This window comes from Notolabrus celidotus, chromosome 18 (genome assembly GCF_009762535.1).
Source record: "Notolabrus celidotus isolate fNotCel1 chromosome 18, fNotCel1.pri, whole genome shotgun sequence".
Taxonomy (NCBI): domain Eukaryota; kingdom Metazoa; phylum Chordata; class Actinopteri; order Labriformes; family Labridae; genus Notolabrus; species Notolabrus celidotus.
In genome coordinates this window covers 23784793-23805533 of record NC_048289.1, presented here as the reverse complement: position 1 = coordinate 23805533, position 20741 = coordinate 23784793, and the positions used below count along the sequence as shown (strand labels likewise).

Below are 20741 nucleotides of genomic sequence, written 5' to 3'. Positions count from 1 at the left end.
AGAGAAGTTATCAGTGTTGTTGTTTATGGTTTTGTTTGCTTTTGAAGGTCATAAAGAGGCATCAGTGTTGGTTTCAGTCTGTTTCTCAGCTGGTGAAAAACTCCTCATAGTGCCTTTAAATATAAATCTCAATGTTCAATGTTAAATCTAAATGTTAAATATACATCTAAATATTGAATATAAATATAAATGTTCAACGTTAAATCTAAATGTTAAATCTAAATCTAAATGTTAAATTTAAATCTAAATGTTAAATATAAATATAAATGATAAATATAAATGTTCATCGTTAAATCTAAATGCTAAATCTAAATCAAAATGTTAAATATAAATATAAATGTTCAACGTTAAATCCAAATGTTAGATATAAATCTAAATGTTCAACGTTAAATCTAAATGTTAAATCTAAATCTAAATGTTAAATCTAAATATAAATGTTAAATATAAATCTAAATGTCAAATATAAATCTAAATATAAATGTTAAATATAAATATAAATGTTAAATATAAATATAAATGTTCAATATAAATATAAATGTCAAATATAAATATAAATTTTCAACGTTAAATATAAATGTCAAATATAAATATAAACGTTAAATATAAATCGCAGGAGTGAATGGTAAGAGACAGAGAGCTGTGGCCTTTGGAGCCAGCCTCAAGTGGACACTTGAGGAACTGCACCTTTTTGCACTTCTGCATTGGCTTAATTTTCCAACACTAAAGGTTGTTGCTTGGGTCCACACTAGAACTGGGAAACAATGTACATTTAACTTTATTTTAAGAAAGCATCTGAGCCCCCCTTAAAATCATGATTTCAAAGCATCTGAACCAATATTTCATGAATTGGAAGCCATGTGGGTAATCAGAGATTTCATTTCCTCTCTGAAAAAAGTCTTGAAATCCTTTATTAAGAAACTAATTCATAGCTTTCTCTCCCCTTTTTTAAGTTTCCCTCAGACTACAATCCAGTATGCATTTTGTGATCCTCTCAGTCATCTTTAAAATAATATAACAACATGACAAGACGTAGCCATTAGATCATATGTGAGCCAGCTGTATAGCCGCCACATTTGACTAAAATGTTGGCCTCAATGAATTAACGAGCCAAATTTTGGCCCAGCTCCCTCATAATTCAGGCCAAATAGAGAGCATTACAAATCTGGCGTGAGTGTCGTTGGGTGGACAGGCATATCCTGCTGTTTTGCCAAGTCATTAAGGTAAATGTTATCCTCTGTCTTTCTCTGCAGGATCAGAGGTGTTGAATCAGATGTGGAGCAGCTGAAGAGAACCTATTCATCTCTTTCCAGCACGGCAGAGGGGCTTTCCAACAATGAACCAGCCCAACAAAGTCAGGAACAATTCTGTAATCCTTTCTGTTTCAAACAGTGTCACAAAGACAGGCAAGGGGATCAAATATTAAGTTTGTGAGGAGATCACAGGAGCACATCGGGAGTCCACTGTGAAGCTGTTAAACCATTCAGATGGTAAACCAGCTGGAATCCCCAAAATACATCCTCCTGGATCCCCGTCTGTGCTGTGAGATGGGGTCTCTGTGGGTGGATGGGGACAGATCTGTGGGCTGTGGCTGCTGGCCAGGCCGGCTGGGCTGGGGGTCAAAGAAGGAGTGGTTGTTGTGGTTATTTCGGGCGAGTATATCAGCAAGCATCCCCTCCTGAACTGAGTGCTCGAGAGTGACATGGCAAGTGTTGAATACTGGGGAGAATGAACACACACACACACACACACACACACACATACACAGACACACAGTCACACAGACACACACACAGACACACACTCATGCCCCTTCTCACCCTCCGACACAGCATTCCAGTGTGAGCAGATGAAAGCCAGCCTCCCCCTGACTCCTCATGGGTGGAGGGATTTGTCGTAGTCACAGAGAGGAGCGGGAGACTGAAGCCTCACTCATTGATTCTCACAGGGTGTGAGGAACTGAGGGAAGGGCAAAGAAACTTTTAAACTCCCTCTTACTGACACACTCACACACACACACACAGCAGGCTGTGAGCAGGGAGAAAGGATGGTAGCGGAGGAGATTGTGGTCTCCCTCTCAGGTGGAGCTCCATGGGGCTTCAGATTGCAGGGAGGAGCAGAGCAGCAAAAACCTCTACAGGTGGCAAAGGTAAAGTGGATCCTTTATGTGTGTGTGTGTGTGTGTGTGTGTGTTTGCGTGCGTGTGTGTGGGTGTGTGTGTGTGTGTGTGTGTGTGTGTGTGTGTGTGTGTGTGTGTGTGTGTGTGTGTGTGTGTGTGTGTGTGACAGAGGAGAGTTACTGCCAAGGTGGTAACATGAGCAGATGGGTTTAATAGAGCCTGCAGCTGTAAATCGCGGCCCGCCTGGGGCTTCAGTGGTCAGTCTTGAGGTTTGCTGTGTTTGTAATTTGAGAGTTGGTTTGAAACTCTACAGTCGAGGAAGAAATCGGACTAAATGAATCATTAAATCATTAAATCAGTATCATTAGCTGAAACCTCCAGGGCTTGTATGTACTTTTTGTTGACTGTTAAATAACTTGAATCAATGTCTCGGTTTTCAAACACCAGTGTTTTGGGAATACTGAACCTAAAACAGTCGTTTCATTTTGATTTAGAATGACCTTCTTTTGAAGAGCATCACTGAGAGGTTACAGGAGTAGTTTAGGAACAAAGCCATGCTGAAACTAACAGGATGTCTTTTGACATTAGACATCTTTATCTCCTCTTGGAAAAAAAAAAAGCAGCTCTAACTTTTCTGATGTTGATTGTATTTCTACCTTATTTAATCATGTCGTTATATACATGACAGAACTTTGAGGATAAATAGTATGCAGTTAAATAAGTATAAAGTAGTATTAAGTTATATATTTACATGTGGGGCTGCAAATTATGATTATTATTACTCTTTTTAAGTTGACTTATCAGGCTCATCATTTTACTGATTGGTCCATAAAATACCAGAAATGGCCTCAAAGCTTCTGTGAGGAATTTTTAACCTGTTATGTAACAGGCTGAAATTAACTGTGATGCCTTTTTATAACCTACAAAAACAAACAAGACCATCAGCAATAAGACTGTCTATTTCTAGAGCGTAATTTTGAATGACTGAAAGGCTTTGAGGGGGGTAGGTGTCAGACCAGATGGTTGAGAGCAAGCTGAAGAAATGGCTTTTTTGCTTAGTCGAGAGCAAATATTTACAGTGAGTGATACATTTGACTGTTAAATTATCAGAATAAACAACATACAGTATATACAGGACGGGATCTGCAAATAGATAAGAGGTATCACTTTGTCCACAGGGGGCGTCAAACAGAAAAGTCATTGCAGGAGCTTTAAAAAATATTATTGATAGATCGTCTTTCAAAACAGGATAACAACTCGGATAACTTTATGATAACAATAATATATACAAGTGAAAACAGACAGAAGTGCAATCTAAATCAATACTTTTAGTTTAACAAAATAAAATAGAACATGTTACTTTATATGTAAATTTAAAACCCATGTCATAAAAATCTGAAAACATCTCAATAAAATATATAGATTGCATGTCATGACATAAACTAAACCAACCTGTTTTACAACCAAGAAAAAAAACATTCCGTGCGCGAAAGGATGAGAGGTATCACTTTGTCCACAGGGGGCGCCAAAGCCGACAAACAGAAACTTCCTTACATTGCTTTCAAATGCCTTGATCTTAAGGTTTAGCATCATTAAGATGTTTTTAAAAAATTATAAAATACAATTTGAATTCTTAAAAATCATAAAGAAGCTAACCTATATCCTAGACATCCGATAACAAAGATATAGATTTAAATGTATAATAATTTATTGAAAAAAAATAGCATATCCACATGTTAGGAGCTGGAATCTGAGAATCTTGTTTCTCTTTCCAAGAAAAGTGACTCAGACTTTAACTGTGGTTTTTTTTGTTTTGTTTTTTGTTTGTTTGTTTGTTTTTTTATTTATTTATTTTTTGTTGGTCTATTTGACTAACTGATCATTACCTTATCGTTTGTAACTATTCTGTGGCTATTTCTTTCTGTATGTCAATTGTCATGTGCTTTTGTGTTTTGTCATGAGTGTTGTTCAATAAAAAGACCATTGAAAGACTTTAACTGTGAATCCCTAAAAATCCCTCCAAAAACCATCAATTACCTAAACAGGTTGTAATTATTTATCTATTTATCTTTTTTTTTTTTTTGACAGGTACAACACATGTAGGCATTTTTACATCTAATTGAAGTGTGACCAATGCAGTGTATATATTGCCGTTTATATATTTATATATATATATCTATATATATAGATATATATATAAGGACTTCTACATATGGTTCATTTACAGTCCATGTCCCTGGTTGGGGTTTTTGGGAAATGAGGCAGATGATACAATGCTGTTATAAAAAGACATACAAATATAAATTAAAGCAGACATTAAAGCTCCTGTGATTTTTTTTTTAACTGTAAAACAAACTTTTAAATTTTTCAAATTTTTTTTTATGATTCATAGTTTTTATTGTTATTTTCACAGTTAACAAGCATAAACAAGCAGTGGCACCCTGAATGGCAAGGACCACCTAGAACTAAAATAAACACAATACCATTACATACACACATATAAAAACATAATCATAGCAACGACCACTACATACACCCAAAAATAAATAAACAAATAACAACAGATGCACAGACAGCTTAAAATTTGACAGCGTTTCTTGTTGAGTTGCACCACAGCATTCCCACAATTGTTTACATCATTAATGTAGTTCAACTGAAATCAATCTTACTGTAAAAAAAACTTAAATCAATACTGATACTTGCTGAAGACCTAAAAAAAACAAACAAGACCATTAGCGGAGACACGGATCATTTCTGTAAGGTCATTTTTAATACCTGAAACCATTGTCACAGGGTAGGTGTCAAAGTGATTAACTACATGCTGCCAAAACAGCTGTTTTTAAAAATATTTCCCATGGTATATTTTACAGTTAAAAGAGAGCAGGATGAGATTCTGCGTAATGAAACACTACTTACTTTGTCCACATGGGGCACCGACATTGACAAGAAGTGAAAGTTTCTCAAAGGAGCTTTAACTGATTGGTGGACACTGATGATCATTGCAGACTTATGGTTTTCTCATAGTTCCTTATTGTGTTTCAGTTTGGTTTGTGTCCAACAGTTTAAAGACGTGTTAAGGGGTCAAAATTAGCTCAAGTGTCATAACTGCATACTGAAAATCAACAGTAGCAATGAACAGAGTGAATGTGTGCAAGCATTTATAGTCTACACTACAGTATCAGAACTCTATACCTGCACAACTACACACATAGGTGTATTTACTGTAACAACATGAATTGTGCAAAATGAACTTGTTTCAGATCTGTCATCATCCCATATTTTCGAAGACAAAATAATCCGCTTTTAATCCCTGGAATATTCTCCTCTTTTCAGTTCGGTAGCTTTTCGTGTCTGTGTTTATATTTGCTGACAGTCCAGAATGTCCTCTCTAATAAGAAAATCTATTCTGGAGACAAGGAAGGAACGCGACCTCCCTCACACTGACGTTACAGAATTGGCCGGTCACTCAGAAACTGTCATAACCTCTGATGCAAAGTTGGGTGGTGGAGCGATTCTGGCACCCAAAGCCCTCCCTTTATTCGGGATTTTCAAGTAGATAAGGTCACCTTTAATCAGAGTTTGATCAGTGTGTGCTTCCTCTTGTTGGTGTAGGTGATTGTGACCTGTTGTGTGTGTGTGTGAGTGTGTGTGTGTGTGTGTGTGTTGTTGAGCATACCTCAGATAAGCCCTGGTGGGACGGGAGCACAAACTGCAGGATCAGAATAGCTCATTTAAGAGGAGCTGGAAGCAGAGCATGGAAAAAGAAGGCCTCTTGTTCACACACAAAGATACACAAACACACACACACACACGCACACTTGCTAATTTTTCTGTCCCACATTGAAGTATATCAAAGTTTCATAAGTGTTATTCTTTAAATTTCTGGTCACAGTAGCGCCGGTCTTTCTTTGTCCGTCTAGGAATGTGGCAGATTTTTTTCGGCATGGTTTTATTTTGGGTTTGTGGGGAACAAATGGTGAATGACAGGAATCCCCCCATGTCCAGACTGGTGATGCAGCTGTTCAGACCCCCTTTTTACGTGGTGTGCATGTGTGTGTGTACACGTCTGTGAGTTGGAAAGTACAGTGTGGATTGATCGTTCCTGCATGTGTTTGTGTGCCGCCACATCTAGATTATTGGGTCAAGAGCAACTGATAAAAACAAAAACTGTGACCACTTAAAGTCCAAGTAGGTGCAAGAACACTTTCACCTCCTCTTAACATTTTTATGGTGATAAGATGTGTGTGTTTGTGTGTCAGTGTGAGTCCTTGCCGCCTTCTTTTAGAGGAAACAGTACTCTAGTTTACAGGAATACTTCCCATCTTTCAAATATATCCCCCCTCCTCATTTACAGATATACTTCCTGAAGGGTCCTATGACATCATCTCTGAGCGACCTCCAGGAACAGCTGCATGACCTCATGAGTTATTCTCATGGTGGCTAACATTAGAGGGTCGCCTGTTGCTGAATACTGTTCATCAGAATTAACTTACTCAGCTTGATGATTGAGATCAGGGGTTCCCAAACTTTTCAGCCTGCAACCCCTAAAATATAGGTGCCAAAGACTCGCGACCCCAACTGTCCCTCAAAGTGATTTAATGTTTCTTTATTCAGCTGGTCTGCAGAAAATTAGCCTACCTATATGGGCATGTAGCTGTGTTTCCTGTTCCTTTATGAATTAACCTACTGCTACTGATGCTTTTGATAATTCACCGTTCATTTACCCTAAACTTAGGAGTCATCTGGCAAAAAGATTGGCAGAAAGCTCACTACATGTTCTATTTTCAAGGTTTTATTTCAAGTTTAGCTACTATTTTTGTCGATATTCTTTACTATGATGGGTAAAATGTACTATTTTAAGATAACTTGTCATTCAATTTTTTTATTGCAATTTTTTCAGTATTTCTTTGTTCACCACAAGTTAACAAAAAAATACATAAATAAATAATAAATAAATAAATAAATAAATAAATAAATAAATAAATAAATAAATAAATAAATAATTAATAAATAAATAAATAAATAAATAAATAAATAAATAAATAAATAAATAATAATTAACAGTACAAACAAAAAGAAAGATAAACATAAGAAAACAAGGTAAATAGATAGAGGTTGAAATAAGATTACACAGTTTAATCTGAGCATTTTGAGATATAATGTGTTCTCATAGTGAACTGGATATACTAATATTCAGTCATGTTGTTTTTTAGGATAAGCCAGCTATGCTCAAAAGTAGGCGTTTCATTGTGCGCATGTAGTTTGAGGATGTATATTTTTTATCTGATTTAGAAGAAAGAGTGCCTGAAAACTGTAACACACCCTTTAAAAAAACTTCTTTCTTTCTTTCTTTCTTTCTTTCTTTCTTCTTTCTTCTTCAATCAATGGAGCTGTTTTCTGATAGATTCTCCAATAAAATGCATTTACTTAATCAAGATTATCTGTCTTCTACAAATAAGATCTCAGCTTGAAAAATGTATGAAATGTAAAATAAACCTTGTTTCTTCTAAATTACAACTCAAAACAAGATCATTTCAAGATTGTTTGACTTAACAAGATATTTAAGATTCATTGTCTTAAAACAAGTCCCTCTATCTTGCTCAAATGTTACTTGCTAAGTAAATTTATCTTAAATCAATTGGGATAAGACATTCTGACTAAAAATGAGATAATTTCACTTGGTAAGATTTTGAGTTTTTGCAGTGCACCTATTAACGTGTTACAAACCTTTTCATCTCCATAGGTACGTAGGCGCAGCAAAGCGTGCAGAGCTGGACTGAAGGAGCATGACGAGCTGGTTGCCATTGGGGATGATTGTTGTGCTGATCTCAGTCATGCTCAGGCCATGAGCCTCATAGATACGCAGAATGCCACACTCAACCTGAGGGTCAAAAGGTCAGAGAATGAACTCACACACACACTACATTGTCCTCTCTGATCTCTATACATGCAGAACAAACTGATGCATGTTTTACATTTTCACGACTTGTTGTCTGTGTGTTTCCAGGGCCCCTCCTGGTTTCCACTCCTCTTCTCACTCTACATCGTCCCGCTCCTCCACGAGGGTCCTGTCTCCCACCTCCAACCGTTCCTCCATCCTCTCCCCCACAGGGATACCCAGCGGCATTACTTCCCCTCCTGACAGCGAGGCTTACTATGGAGAGACAGACAGCGATGCAGACACACAGTCACACACACACCGCCGCCAACGCCGCACACCTCCTCATGCACGGTCACCTGCTCGCTATGACAACCAGGAAGAGGAGGAGACCTCAGAGATGAGTGGGTAAGGGATGGGGACCAAAAGTCAGGCCCTTCTTCTTGCTCTCAAGCTTTTTTTTCTTTGAACTGAAGCCACCTGAAGTTTTTTAAATTAGTAATCTATGTTACATTTCTTCATTCCTCTTAGCTATGAAAGTGCCACAGATGCCGGTCTTTCCCTGCAGAGCCAGTGGGATGGTCAGTCTTTCCTCGGAGTCCCTCGCAGAGAGCTTATCTACCAGCCCCCCCAGACTGACTGGATCACTCCAGCACACACTCCACACACTCTGACCCCTCACTCACTCACACCCACTCCTGATCAGGGGTTAACAGAGGCAGAAGGAGAGGGGGACAGCGGCTTCCAGGAGGCGGGGGGCATCATTGGGCTGGCCTGCCCGCCACTCGTGTCTCCTGAGCGGGCTAAAGAGGCTATGATGCTGAGCTCCAGTAAACAGCTGGTGCCCATGGTGGGACCACAGATGACCCCTCTGAGTGATGAGCTCTCAACTACGTATAAGGATAAAGCACGGCAAGCCAGTGAGTATACCGTCATACAAAACAATAGACTATCACAGGATGAAGAATAATAATAACACAGTTCCAGAAACCAAAGCCAGAGATAACAAAGTGGTAGGTTCTTAGAAAAACTAAAAATAAAGGGAAAATAAAGCAAACATAGGTGTCTGGTTTGGGGCTCTTTTGGGTTGCCTTCAATTGGTTTGCTGGACTGCTTGTGATCACAATGTAATGATATTAAAAAATAACAGTAAAACACCTTCCAACATACAACCCCAATTCCATAAGAGTTGATGTTCTGTTCATCATTTAATTGGAAATAGAGCAATGACAACAAATCAAATGTTGAAACTGAGAAAATGTCATTGTTTTATGAAAAATAGATGCTTATTTTAAATTTGATGCCAGCAACATTTTTACTATCGTGACGTCTCACCTCTTCTTTCAACAAAACTCTGTAATTGTTGGGAACCAAGGAGACCCGTTTTGAAAGTGAAGTCTTGTCCCATTCTCAGGATTTCCCCTTTATCGTATTCTTTGTATCATGATGCGCCAAATGATTTCAATTGATGACAAGTCAGGACTGCAGGCCGGCCAGTTTAGCACCTGGACTCTACTGCTACAAAGCCATGCTGTTGTAAAAGCAAAATGTTGTTTAGCATTTTCTTGTTGCCATCCAGACAATGCCTTTTTCAGTGAAGACCTTGCGTATTTCAGATGTGTTTTTTAAGTTATATTTTTTGGCATTTTGGCCTTTAATGGATAGGATAGCTGAAAAGAGACAGGAAATGTGGGGAGTAGAGAGTGGGGGAAGGCATGCAGCTAATGGCCGAGGCCGGGAGTCCAGCCTGCGACCGCTGCGACAAGGAGAATAGCCCACTTCTAGAGACATTAGAACGGCACCCCTACTTCAGCATATGTTGCTCCAAAACCTGTACGTATTGTTCAGCATTAATGCTGCCTTCCTTGCTGCGTAAGCTACCCATGCCATAGGCCCTTATGCATCCCCATACCACCAGGGATGCTGGCATTTGAACTGTGCACTGATAACAAGCCGAATGGTCCCTTTCATCTTTAGTGCGAAGGAGGTGGCGTCTATGATTTCCTTTTTTTTGTTTTCAAGAAAGTGCAAAATTCAGTAAGAAATAAAACAATACAGAAAACAAATACATTTCACTTAAAAAGTAGTAATAAGGCCAATGACAAGAGAAAGACATAGTGATACCAAACAAACAGTAATAAAAACAAAAACCAGAATAAATAAAAAAAATACAAAAAAATACAAAAAATCAACAAAACTAATTTCTCACAGGGAAAGCACTGAGCTCAGTGCATCGTGGCCACTCACACACTCCCATCACACTCATAAACAAAGGTAGTTATTCCATATTGTATTGTATCCATAAAGGGGCTCCATATGTCCAAAAACATCTCCTGTCTGTTATTAAGCTTAAAGATGAGTTGTTCATAGGTGGCTATTTTAGTCATTTCTCCCAGCCATTCATTAAAGGAGATGCTACTTTTAGTTTTCCAGTGTCTGAGCAAGATCCGACATCCTGTGGTAAGAGCCAATCTACACCATAGAGTCTGGCGATGTGATAGTCTAACCCCCTCTTTTATTACACCTAAAATGCAAAGCATAGGGCTCAACAGCAACTTGGTTTTCCATACTTGAGAAATGCTACTACATTGTTCCATAAACTCAAAGTCATTTTGCATTCATAAAGCATGTGTATAAATGTGCCTCTACTCCTGTCACATCTCCAGCAAATGTCAGAATCCCGTAGCTTTGTCCATGATTTCCAAAAAGAATGTCAAATTTGGATTTGGCAGACCACAGTCCATTTGACATTGGCAGATAAGTCCCCAGTGTTTCTGGATCATGTGTGTATGTGGTTTTCCTGTAGCAATGTACAGTTTTATCCCACATTTGTGGATGCAGCGACATATTGTCCAACCGTTCAGTGCTGCCAAACTTGCTGCTAAAGATTTAAGCCCTGTGAAAAACATCTCTTTGGTCTCTACTGCAACATCAACACCGGCCACACCAGACCAGTTTGGAACAACCACACCTTCAGTAACCTGTTGTTTCATCAAAATCTTTAAAGTACTATATCTCTGCTGACTTGCATCTCTCCTGTGGTCTGGTACGAACTTAACTTGATCTAAATTATAGTTGGATCTTAATTTAAACTTATAAGTTTGAGGACAATTCATCAGCTGCCACTGAAAGGAACCAAACCTCTCTAATTTCTGATGGTGATGCAACTATTTCAGTCTTTACTGCAGTGTTTTTCTTTCTCGTTTAAATTCCAAAGACTCCCTCGGTGTCCCCAAAGAGAACTGCTGCAGATTGTGTTTGTAGTGCTTGAGCATGAATCAACAGCAAGATCGCCCTCTAGTGGTTGTTCCCTATGACTGAGGCTGCCTCAGTGAGGCATCAGGTTACATTTACAGGCTGGTGGTGATGGGGTGAGATATACCAGATACCCACTGAAGTATTCCACCTCCCCCTCCTCCTACCCCCTTCTGTCTCTGCTCTTAGTATTCTGAGCATTTGCCTCACTCGCTGTATTTATAGGCATCGAAGCTTCTGATTGACAGTCTCCACATGAATTTGACTCACAGACCACACAGCTGAATATGCAGTGAGTGAGTGAGTGGTTGTTTGAATGTGTGTGTTTATGTGAATTATAATATATATGCCTTCATGCATTTTACAAGCCAATCAATAGATTTACCAACATGATCAAAGTAGGGATAAAGGTTAATGTGATGTATTACATGTCATGATTTGATTCAGGCACCAGAACTCAGAGAATTTACACTTCTACATAAAAGTAAGTTTGTCTTTATATTCTTTTTTTTCTCTTGTTTATCTCTTCAGTAGTATTTGAATGAAACAGTGTGATAAAGTTCATGTCATGGATGCATCACAAGCATATGCTGCTTTTTAAGGGATACACATTCAAGATGAGATTTGAATGAGTCACTCAATTGATGATGAAATAATACTTTTTGCTTCCATACAATTCATACAATCACAGTGAAAACACTTGGACCTGGAAACAGTTTGCTTGGCCCTGTTTAAAGCTGTCAAAATCTGCATCCTAACTTCAACAACACTCACTGATTAGAGCTTATTATGGCTTCTAAATTACCTCAAAGCCATGTTTCTTTGCCAACTTCAGTACACAACAAGATTTAATGCTGCAGTGTTAAGTTCACAGGTTTCTCATGGTTTGTGCGTGCATGTGTGGATGCCTATGTTGGGCTACGTTATGCTATTTGACTTCAAAGGGATGTGCCACGGCAACCTGAAGTAAAGGAAACAAACCAAGATTTGCTGAATGAACAAGCAACCAAATGAAGAACTGTTTTTTACTGGGAGTCTTGAAGGCATTACAGTTGAAAACGAAGTAGAATGACGCCTTTAAAAAAAGGTTTCAATATATTGTTGTTCCTGTGACATCAACCAAATATGGCACATACACAATCAACCTCAAAAAAATTTTTTTTTTTTTAATTACTAATTATTTTACATATTTTTACAACATCATAACCCAATAACTGACAGAACACATTATTCAAAAGGGAGAATCAACAATGATGACAAAAACAAATTGAATGAATAAAATGACAAATAGAGAAGTGATTATATATATATATATATAATTAAAATATAAAAACAACAATGATAGAATAAATAAAGAAAACATTATAATAATACATAACTTTAAAAAAGGCACACTGGTTTTAGTATAAAAGTGTTTGTTGTATCCTGTTTACAGACTGTATAGCCAACATCAAACTACAGGAGGCTGTAATCCAAGATTAGACTATTTTAACATCATATCTTAACTAAGTATTTCTAGCATTAGGCTGTTTTCAAAACCACCTGCTAAATACTACCTACCAATATAGTATGCAGTACGTACTGCATATGTAGCACCTGCAAAAATATATTTTTTGTTATATTGATTTTCAGTCATTTTCACTTACTGCTGTGGTAAAGTGATGTACTGTATTATAGAATTAGTGTGTCCAGTTATGTTGTACTTCACTGGCCACTAGGTGGCAGCGTAGACTTTTTTATAGCACAAAAAGGAAAACACCCAGAAGAAGTTCCGGAAAGTAGTCTGAGCCTGAGCGCTGTTTTGGAGCCAATCGACAGCGGCAGCCATATTGGAAATGCGGAACTCAACCAGGCAGAGTGTGACATAAAGGGGCTGAATTTGAGCCTCCTAGCCAACAGCTATGTGTTCCCGAACGGGAGTCACATCAATCATATCCTTATTTGGGCAAAAACTCGTAATCTTAATATCTTCTGAACCGTCACTTTAGAAAAAAATTCACCCCCCATACAGTGTGTGCCATTAGAGAGATTAGCGTTGTAGGGCCAAGCCGATTTTTGAACCAGGCTGTAAACATGTTTATTAATGCTGCAAAGATCGTCTTTTTCCCATTCATGTCTATGTGGTTTCCGGTGTTTCTGCAGCCAGCCTCAAGCGGATTCTCGATGAATTGCAGTTTATACCACTTCCGCATCGGCTTCATAGTTTGAGACCGGAGGTTGCCGCTTGGTGTTGAAGGGTGCACTCGGTGTTGCCAGACATGTTGTATTCTCTGTTGACCCACATGTGAAATATTTAAGTACTTAATTGCTACGCCACAAATGCCACTGCAGTCTGGATGGTGTATCACATGCTGCATGCTGCGTTTGAAGGTATTATGTAGTATGATTGTTCTGTTGGTTCTGTTCTGCAGTATGCTGGGTCAGGCGTAAACAACGACCAAGCTGATAGTGAAACTTCTTCTTTAGCATCCACTTATAATTCAAAAAATTAAGAAGTGGTTTAAATGGAGTTTGATCCTTTTCACAGCACCTACAAACTGAGTGCCCCTGTCATATACAGAAAAAAGAAGGAGAACATTAGCACTTTGCATTGTGGGAAACATTACACAAGGGTACTGGTCCATTGCGTACTGAGAAATTTTCCCAAATCAGTACGACATCCGGGTAGTTTTGAATTTTGGCCTAATCAGTACGTACTGCTAGTATAGTAGATGGTTTTAAAAACAGCCTTAGACATTTTTCCCTTATCTAATGATTGTTCCTCATAAAAGCCAAATTCTTTTTATATCCAGACAAGTTAGAGCCACCATGTCTCACTTAACAAGTAGTTGTCAGACTGACATCATTCTTCTTATTCAACATTTGTCAAGAGAGGTCATTAAAATACTTCTCAAAGTTGACCTTCTTCTATAAAGACATAAGGTTTTAACAAGCTTGTCTAGCTGACTCATCGGTTCTTTTGGGGTAACAATGTTCACAGCTGATCGAATGAGATAGCTATGCACTGAGTGAGCTGTGATTCACTAATGGGAGATCTGTCCTCAGGTACACGAGCCTGAAGGCCAGAACGACTGAGACTAGAGCTTTACCATAGGACCAATGATGACTGTGGTGTCCAGGGAGCTGCCCTTTCTCACGTTACTAACACACACACACACTAAAGCACACAACATGCATAACCTTTGACTTTGGATGTGGGATTGTTGGCTTTGCTGCTGTAGAGGTGGGGCTGGCGTATTTATGTGCGTCTGCATCTGCGTGTGTGTGTGTGTGTGTGTGTGTTTGTGTGTGCGCAGTTGATGTTAGGTGTGAAGTGTCAGCGGAGAACAGCACATCAGTGAAGAGTTATGACCAGGCTTTCCTTTAATCTATAATTGGATTTATGAACTCATACACACACACACATATGCATACACAAGTACACACACTCAATGACACTGCCGTCTAAATATCTTATGCTGTGGGGTCTTCCGTCCTTGTGTGTCGGTGGATGTGTATGAGACAGAGAGTGGACAGGTGTTTGATGCCCGTCACACAGACAGGAATAGTGGGTTGACATCATGTGTTGCTTCGAGTTGCTGGACGCAGACAAAGGTCTTTACATGGGCTGTGCTCTGAGAGAAGAGCTGGAAGACAGAGACTAAACAGTTGCCATTCAGAGCAGAAGTTGACAGGGTGTGTGTGGGAGGGTCTGAGGGAGTTTAAGGACACAAACACACTCACGCTTGTGCGATGAGGGACCTCACATCTCGTTCAGGATCAGATGTAGGTGGACATACAATCCCACACACCGTGTACGCAGGTAAGACACACAAAGTCTCTTCAATGTAGATTTCAGGCTGTTTTAAATTAAATGTTGTTTTGTCTTCTGAATTTGAACTTGATAATTATTTTCATGGAGCTTTGTCACCTCCAGAGATTGATTACTATCGATGTCATTTTATTTCTACTTGACGGATGTGTTCGATGATTCTGAGCTTGAATACTTTAGGATCGAGAGAGTCGCTTCATGTGTGATCGCTCATCACAACTTGACATTTTGTGCCGTTAAGAAAATAATTCAGAAATCTGTCAATTCTATAGTGCTTTAGCAACTTTTTGGAGCTATGTTGCTCACTAGGTCAGGGATACAACATTTGAAAACCATGAACTCTTACGAACATCAGTCTGCGAATTTGGTGAAGACTAACACACAAACATTTTTCACTGAGAACAAACACAAAGGGATCCAAGTTCACACACATATTGATATGATTCCACACCTCCTTTGGGAGATGTGAAGCCAAAATACCTCCCTGATGGGTGCTGACATATTGGGCAGGTGAGGTCAAGGCATGCGCTGGTGGAGCTGCGGGACTGACGTCACACACCTTCCTCCAACCAAAACATGCATTGAACTTACTGAACGTCAAAGATCCTTCATGACGGTCCAGTCCACAACAGAACAGATTCTTGTTTTGATTTGAGGCAGACACTTCAGTTCAATGGCTCTTGTTTTACTGTTTGTTACATTTTCTCTCTTGCCTTTCTCTGCTAATCTTCTAAAGAACACTTCATGACCCATGTCCCATCTGTTGACAAGAAGGAGGCAAGCTTTAATATCTATACTGCCACCAGGGGAGCTGTAAATGTGAACAGTATGTGAACACTTGTGGCGTCAAATTTTCTTTACAATTTATGGCGCTTACGTATTTCCCTGGTGGAACCGGGGCATGGGTAGAAGTGATTTGGCTTGTAGAGCTGCGGGACTGCCTCCGCTAACCAAAACACGCGTTAAACTTACCGATAAATGTCAACAATGCCTCAGGTTGGTCCAGTCCACAGCAGAACAGATATTAATGTTGATTTGAAGCGGACACTCATGGCTATGGAAAGTTCAACGCCTCTTGTGTTAGTGTTTAGAATTTTTTTTATCACTGATCTTCTCCTACTTTGCTAATCTGGTAGAGCCTCCATAAGTCAAAAGGGCTGTCAATCAATCATCTTCCTAAAATCAAATTAATTAATTAGAAATAAATTCCTTGAACCCTTTCCCATAAATTAGCATGATAAGAACTAACTGCGATGACAGAATCCGTGACTGAAAAAAAAAGTATCTGACGTGTATTTTAATTTTATAGTTTGACCACGTTCCATCTGTTAAAGTTGGGTAGGCGGCGATCCTCAGGTTTCTGGCTGTTGCTCTGACAACTGTAGTTAGCAGTCTATGTTCTTAACCTGGATGTGCTAGCTTGTAGCTCACTGCACCACTCTCCAAAAGTACTGCCCGGCAGAGCTGCGAGCATGTCGGTTGTAGACTCTTTCTTGTCAAACCTTGTGTCAGATCTTGTGGAGGGGTAGCGTTATTTTTACAATACAAATATCTGAACTTTGAAAGCAAGCTTTGTGTTGGGATTGTGAGCGATTGTTTTTTTTCTTGGTAAGCTCAATGTATGAAAGATAGTTTATATAGACTATTGGTGTGTATGAGTGGTGGCCTCATAGTTATGTAGCTATGATATTCATGAGAGGTGAGCCAGGACACTAAAAGGACTTAAATAGCCTTGGACTTAGTAGAGATACACTTGTGTGGACAAACTGTGATCTAACCTTCCAGGATGGTGTGAGTCAACTCTGGAGAGCAGCAGGAATTCTTCATTGTAAATCCACAACACACACTCCTGTCTGTCAGTGGTAATGCTTATCACAGCTATGTTGTTTGCTACCTCGCTGTTGTTTCTGTTGTTTATTGCCTTCGCCTTGTTATTTATTCATCTGAAATCCCATTACCAGGTCTCTGTTCTGTGTCCTCTCTCCTTCAGCACTTTCATACCAGTATCTCTCTCTTTCTTGTTTCTGTCTTGCAGAGTTGCAGCGTGGGGAGAGCCAGGTGGAGAAACAGGTGAAAGAAGCTCGTACTAAATGCCGCTCCATTGCCTCTTTGCTGACTGATGCTCCCAACCCCAACTCGAAAGGGGTGCTTATGTTCAAGAAACGCCGGCAAAGGGCCAAGAGATACACACTGACCTGCTTTGGCAGAGCTGAAGGAGATAGAGGAGGGGATACAGAGGGAGAGACAGGAGGGGAGACAGAGGAGGAAGGAGGAAGTTCAGTCCTAAGTGGCTCAGAAGTTGATGAAGAAGGATTCTCAGCATCGTTTGACCCTACCTGGGATTCTGGTTATCTAGACCTGCTGGACAGGAGGAGCTCTGCTTGCCCATCAACTACACCAACTACACCTACAACGCCAACAACCAATCACAGCTTTGGGGTGGATATCTCAACCTATCAGACTCCAGGATTTATAAACCCTGTCAATCAAAGCCCAAGATTGGAGTTATCAGGACTGGAGAGTTCAGCTTTGCAAGGCTCAATACTGGAGAGCAGCATCACGAAGCAACCAATCAGTAACCACTGTTCACCAATGTCTCCCCCAGCTATTGCTCTGGCCAATGGGGGGTCAGTAGGTGTTAGTCGGGCTAGTGTTGTTCTGAGTTCCCCTACTCAGATGCACTTTCAGAGCCAGAATGGGCAACATATCAACCCTAATCCAACTGCTAATCTTAGTCCTAGCCCACTCACTGACTCAGATCCTAATCTAAATGCCAACTTCAGTCCTGCTGCAGGTGTTCTGAATCGTACCGCACGCCCCTTCACCCCAGGTCCTACTGGTTCCCGTCCAAATGTAACTTCTGTGATGTTTCGCCCTCCCCAACCTAAACCGACAGCCTTAACCATGGCTTCAAAACCTGTGTCAGCTGTCTCCATGATGACTATCCAGCCTTCTCGCCAACCATCTGGGCCAGATCCAAGGAGAGCGGTGTCCAGCACCTCCCTGTACATCCCCCCAAGAAATACCAATGGCAACACTACCCCATCTGTGAACTCTCCTCCCTCCTCTTTGTCTTCTGCACCGTTCTCCCAGCCTGCAATAAATCCACCGACATTTCCCCCCCAGCCTGCGGTGTATGCTTCCCAACCAACCCCGTTCTCTCCTTCTTCAGCTCAAAGCACCCCAATCTATCCAACACCTGCCCAACCCCTCTACCCTCAACCTCCCATGTCATTTACCTCTCATCCGTCTCCTACCCATCCACCTCCTCCTTCCTACATTGCTGCTTCTTCAATCTCCCCACCACATCCCCCTGATCTGACTCATGCCTCCTTCCACGCCCAGCCAACCCCACCTCCTCCCCCTCCTACCCAACCTGCTACATCTCCACCAGTGCACCCCTACATCAACACAACAATGACTGCTGGTCCCCATGCTGTCATGACAGCTGCATCAACCCCACAAGCTCCTGTGGCTGATTCACTGGGGACACGAGAGCAGCGCATCTCTGTCCCTGCTGCTCGCACCGGCATCCTGCATGATGCCCGTCGTCGAAGTAACAAGAAGCCAATGTTCTGTTCAGTCCAGAACAAAGATATTTCCCCTAACCCTGACTTAATGTCGATGGTCCAGAACATGGATGACCGTTTTGAGAGAACCCCAGGTGGTGAATCTGGAGTCGCACCAAGTGGGGAGACCGGACATGAATCAGGGCCTGAAGAGGACTGGCTTAGGCTTGGTGCGGAGGCTTGCAACTTTTTGCAAGCTCAGAAGGGACCAAGGCCACCTCCTGTAGCCCCCAAACCCCAGGCACCTCCTCAGGTGCCACAGCTGGGAGGGAAAGGTGGTCAACTGTTTGCCCGAAGACAGAGCCGGATGGATCGGTATGTTGTGGAGCGAGCCCCTTCTGTTGCTGCAGCACCTTACTCTCCCGCCCAAACAAGGGAGCCCTCACCCACACCATCTCTTCCTGCCACCTGGAAATACTCATCCAGCATCCGTGCTCCCCCACCGATCAACTACAACCCCCTGCTCTCTCCTTCCTGCCCTCTCAAGGCCCAAAAGAAGACTGAGTTGGCAAAGTCCGGGAAAGCTGGATCCAAAGCAAAGAAAGCATGTGCCAAAGCTGTTGACATCATGAACCACCAACCATACCAGCTCAACTCTTCTCTGTTCAGCTATGGGGGTGGGGTTCCACAGGATACCTCCACTTATCAGCAGCAGCAAGGAAGTGCAAGCGGTCCTCAGAAGACAGCACGGGTGTATGAAGTAAAGCGCTTCTCCACACCACCACCAACAAGCACAGGGCCTGCCCTCAAAGTTATCGTTCCTCGGTCAGCTACGACACTTGGAGAGCCTCTGTGGCGCCCTGATGTCACATCTCCTCCTCCTACAGCACAAGCCCCCTACCAACCCTACCAACCTCAACCCCAACCTTACCAACCTCCACCCCAATCCTATCAACCTCAACCCCAACCTTACCAACCACCACCCCAATCCTATCAACCTCAACCCCAACCTTACCAACCTCAGTGGGCCACCTCCCCAATGTCTCCTCCTCCTGCTCCTACTGCTCCACTCCCACAGCTTCCCTCCTTCTCCTCATCTCCTGCACCAAATCAAGTCCAGATCCCTACCTTCTCCCACCTTCAGTCTTCCAACAATGCCCAGGCCAGCAGGCAGTTTAAAAGTGCCCCAGATCTGAGTCCCCTCAGTCCTACTGGTGCCCCTCAGTCGGTGTCTGGCAGCACTCAACAGCCCAGGGTCCCCAGGCCCAGGTTCAGCACTTCCAACCTGGGTCTGCAGCCTGGTGTCTGGCGCCCTGGATCTACTGCACACTGAACTTTGCTCTCTGGACATTTGAAAGCATGGCTCTATGGGAACATAGAGGAATGTTTTTAATGTGTTTTTAGTATCGTTTTGTCACTAAGCAGGGCTGCAGCTATGTTTTTATCACCAACAGTTTGTCACATGACCTGTTTGGATAGATCACCCATGTAGCACATTGTCACACTTATGTTTAATCTTGTTGACACTGTTACTGTATTTGGCAAATGTAATAGTTTAAGGGAACACTGTAAAGGAAATGTAGCAAGGTGCCTGAGAAAAGTTTTTAAAAATTGTGTCAATGGCTGTTTGAAAGGACAGGCTGAGGGAAACTGATTTAAAATGTAGTGAATATTGCACTGATTGATGAAGAACATGGAAAAGAAGAACAGAGGATGTGAAGACAAGACTGTTGAAAGAGAGGTGTGGTCAGCAATGACTGAAAGGCACTGATGAAGTGACATTACAGAGACAGTAGCTCGAGAGCTTTAGAAATGCAAATCATAATATCACAATATGTAAACATCCTACAGAACCAGTTGCCATCCAGGAATATCATTTTAGAAATGTTGCATTTTCGCAAGTCATGCTACTGCTAACATTCATAGTATTCAGCCATTCTACTTTAGTATTAAGCGGAGGGTATGAAGCTGTTATAACCTCATACTGTTGTGTTTTAAGTTACAATGTTACAATGTTACAATGTCATTTAGCAGACACTTTTATCCAAAGCGACGTACATATGAGAACAAAAACAACACAAGCAAAGATCTAGACAAGAGGAAACAAGATCAGTAAGAGTAACAAAGTGCTTCAAGTCAATTTGGGTGCAGGTACTGCCAAGCAGTGTAAAG

The 20741-nt window shown here is 41.0% G+C and overlaps 1 protein-coding gene and 1 long non-coding RNA gene across 2 annotated transcripts; one reads left to right on the top strand and one right to left on the bottom strand.

Annotated features, from left to right (window-relative positions):
* The first annotated feature begins 1960 nt into the window (after positions 1–1960).
* synpo2lb (synaptopodin 2-like b) lies at positions 1961–20422 on the top strand. Its single transcript, XM_034708048.1, has 5 exons — positions 1961–2146; positions 7860–8011; positions 8124–8402; positions 8526–8914; positions 17096–20422. Exons 1-5 carry the CDS (start codon positions 2045–2047, stop codon positions 19900–19902), a joined length of 3729 nt encoding a protein of 1242 aa, XP_034563939.1. The 5' UTR covers positions 1961–2044; the 3' UTR covers positions 19903–20422.
* Positions 4612–8407, bottom strand: LOC117830101. Its single transcript, XR_004634727.1, has 4 exons — positions 8092–8407; positions 7844–7997; positions 5793–5857; positions 4612–4826 (listed from the first exon to the last, which is right to left on the bottom strand). It is a non-coding gene; the product is annotated as an uncharacterized LOC117830101 (long non-coding RNA).
* Positions 20423–20741: the final 319 nt, after the last annotated feature.

Bases quoted from the DNA above. Each gene is read 5' to 3' on its own strand.
- synpo2lb (XM_034708048.1), top strand. From the start codon at position 2,045: ATGGTAGCGGAGGAGATTGTGGTCTCCCTCTCAGGTGGAGCTCCATGG. The intron at 8,012-8,123 runs GTCAGAGAATGA...GTGTGTTTCCAG, and splicing joins CTCAACCTGAGGGTCAAAAG to GGCCCCTCCTGGTTTCCACT. The intron at 8,915-17,095 runs GTGAGTATACCG...TCTGTCTTGCAG, and splicing joins GGATAAAGCACGGCAAGCCA to AGTTGCAGCGTGGGGAGAGC.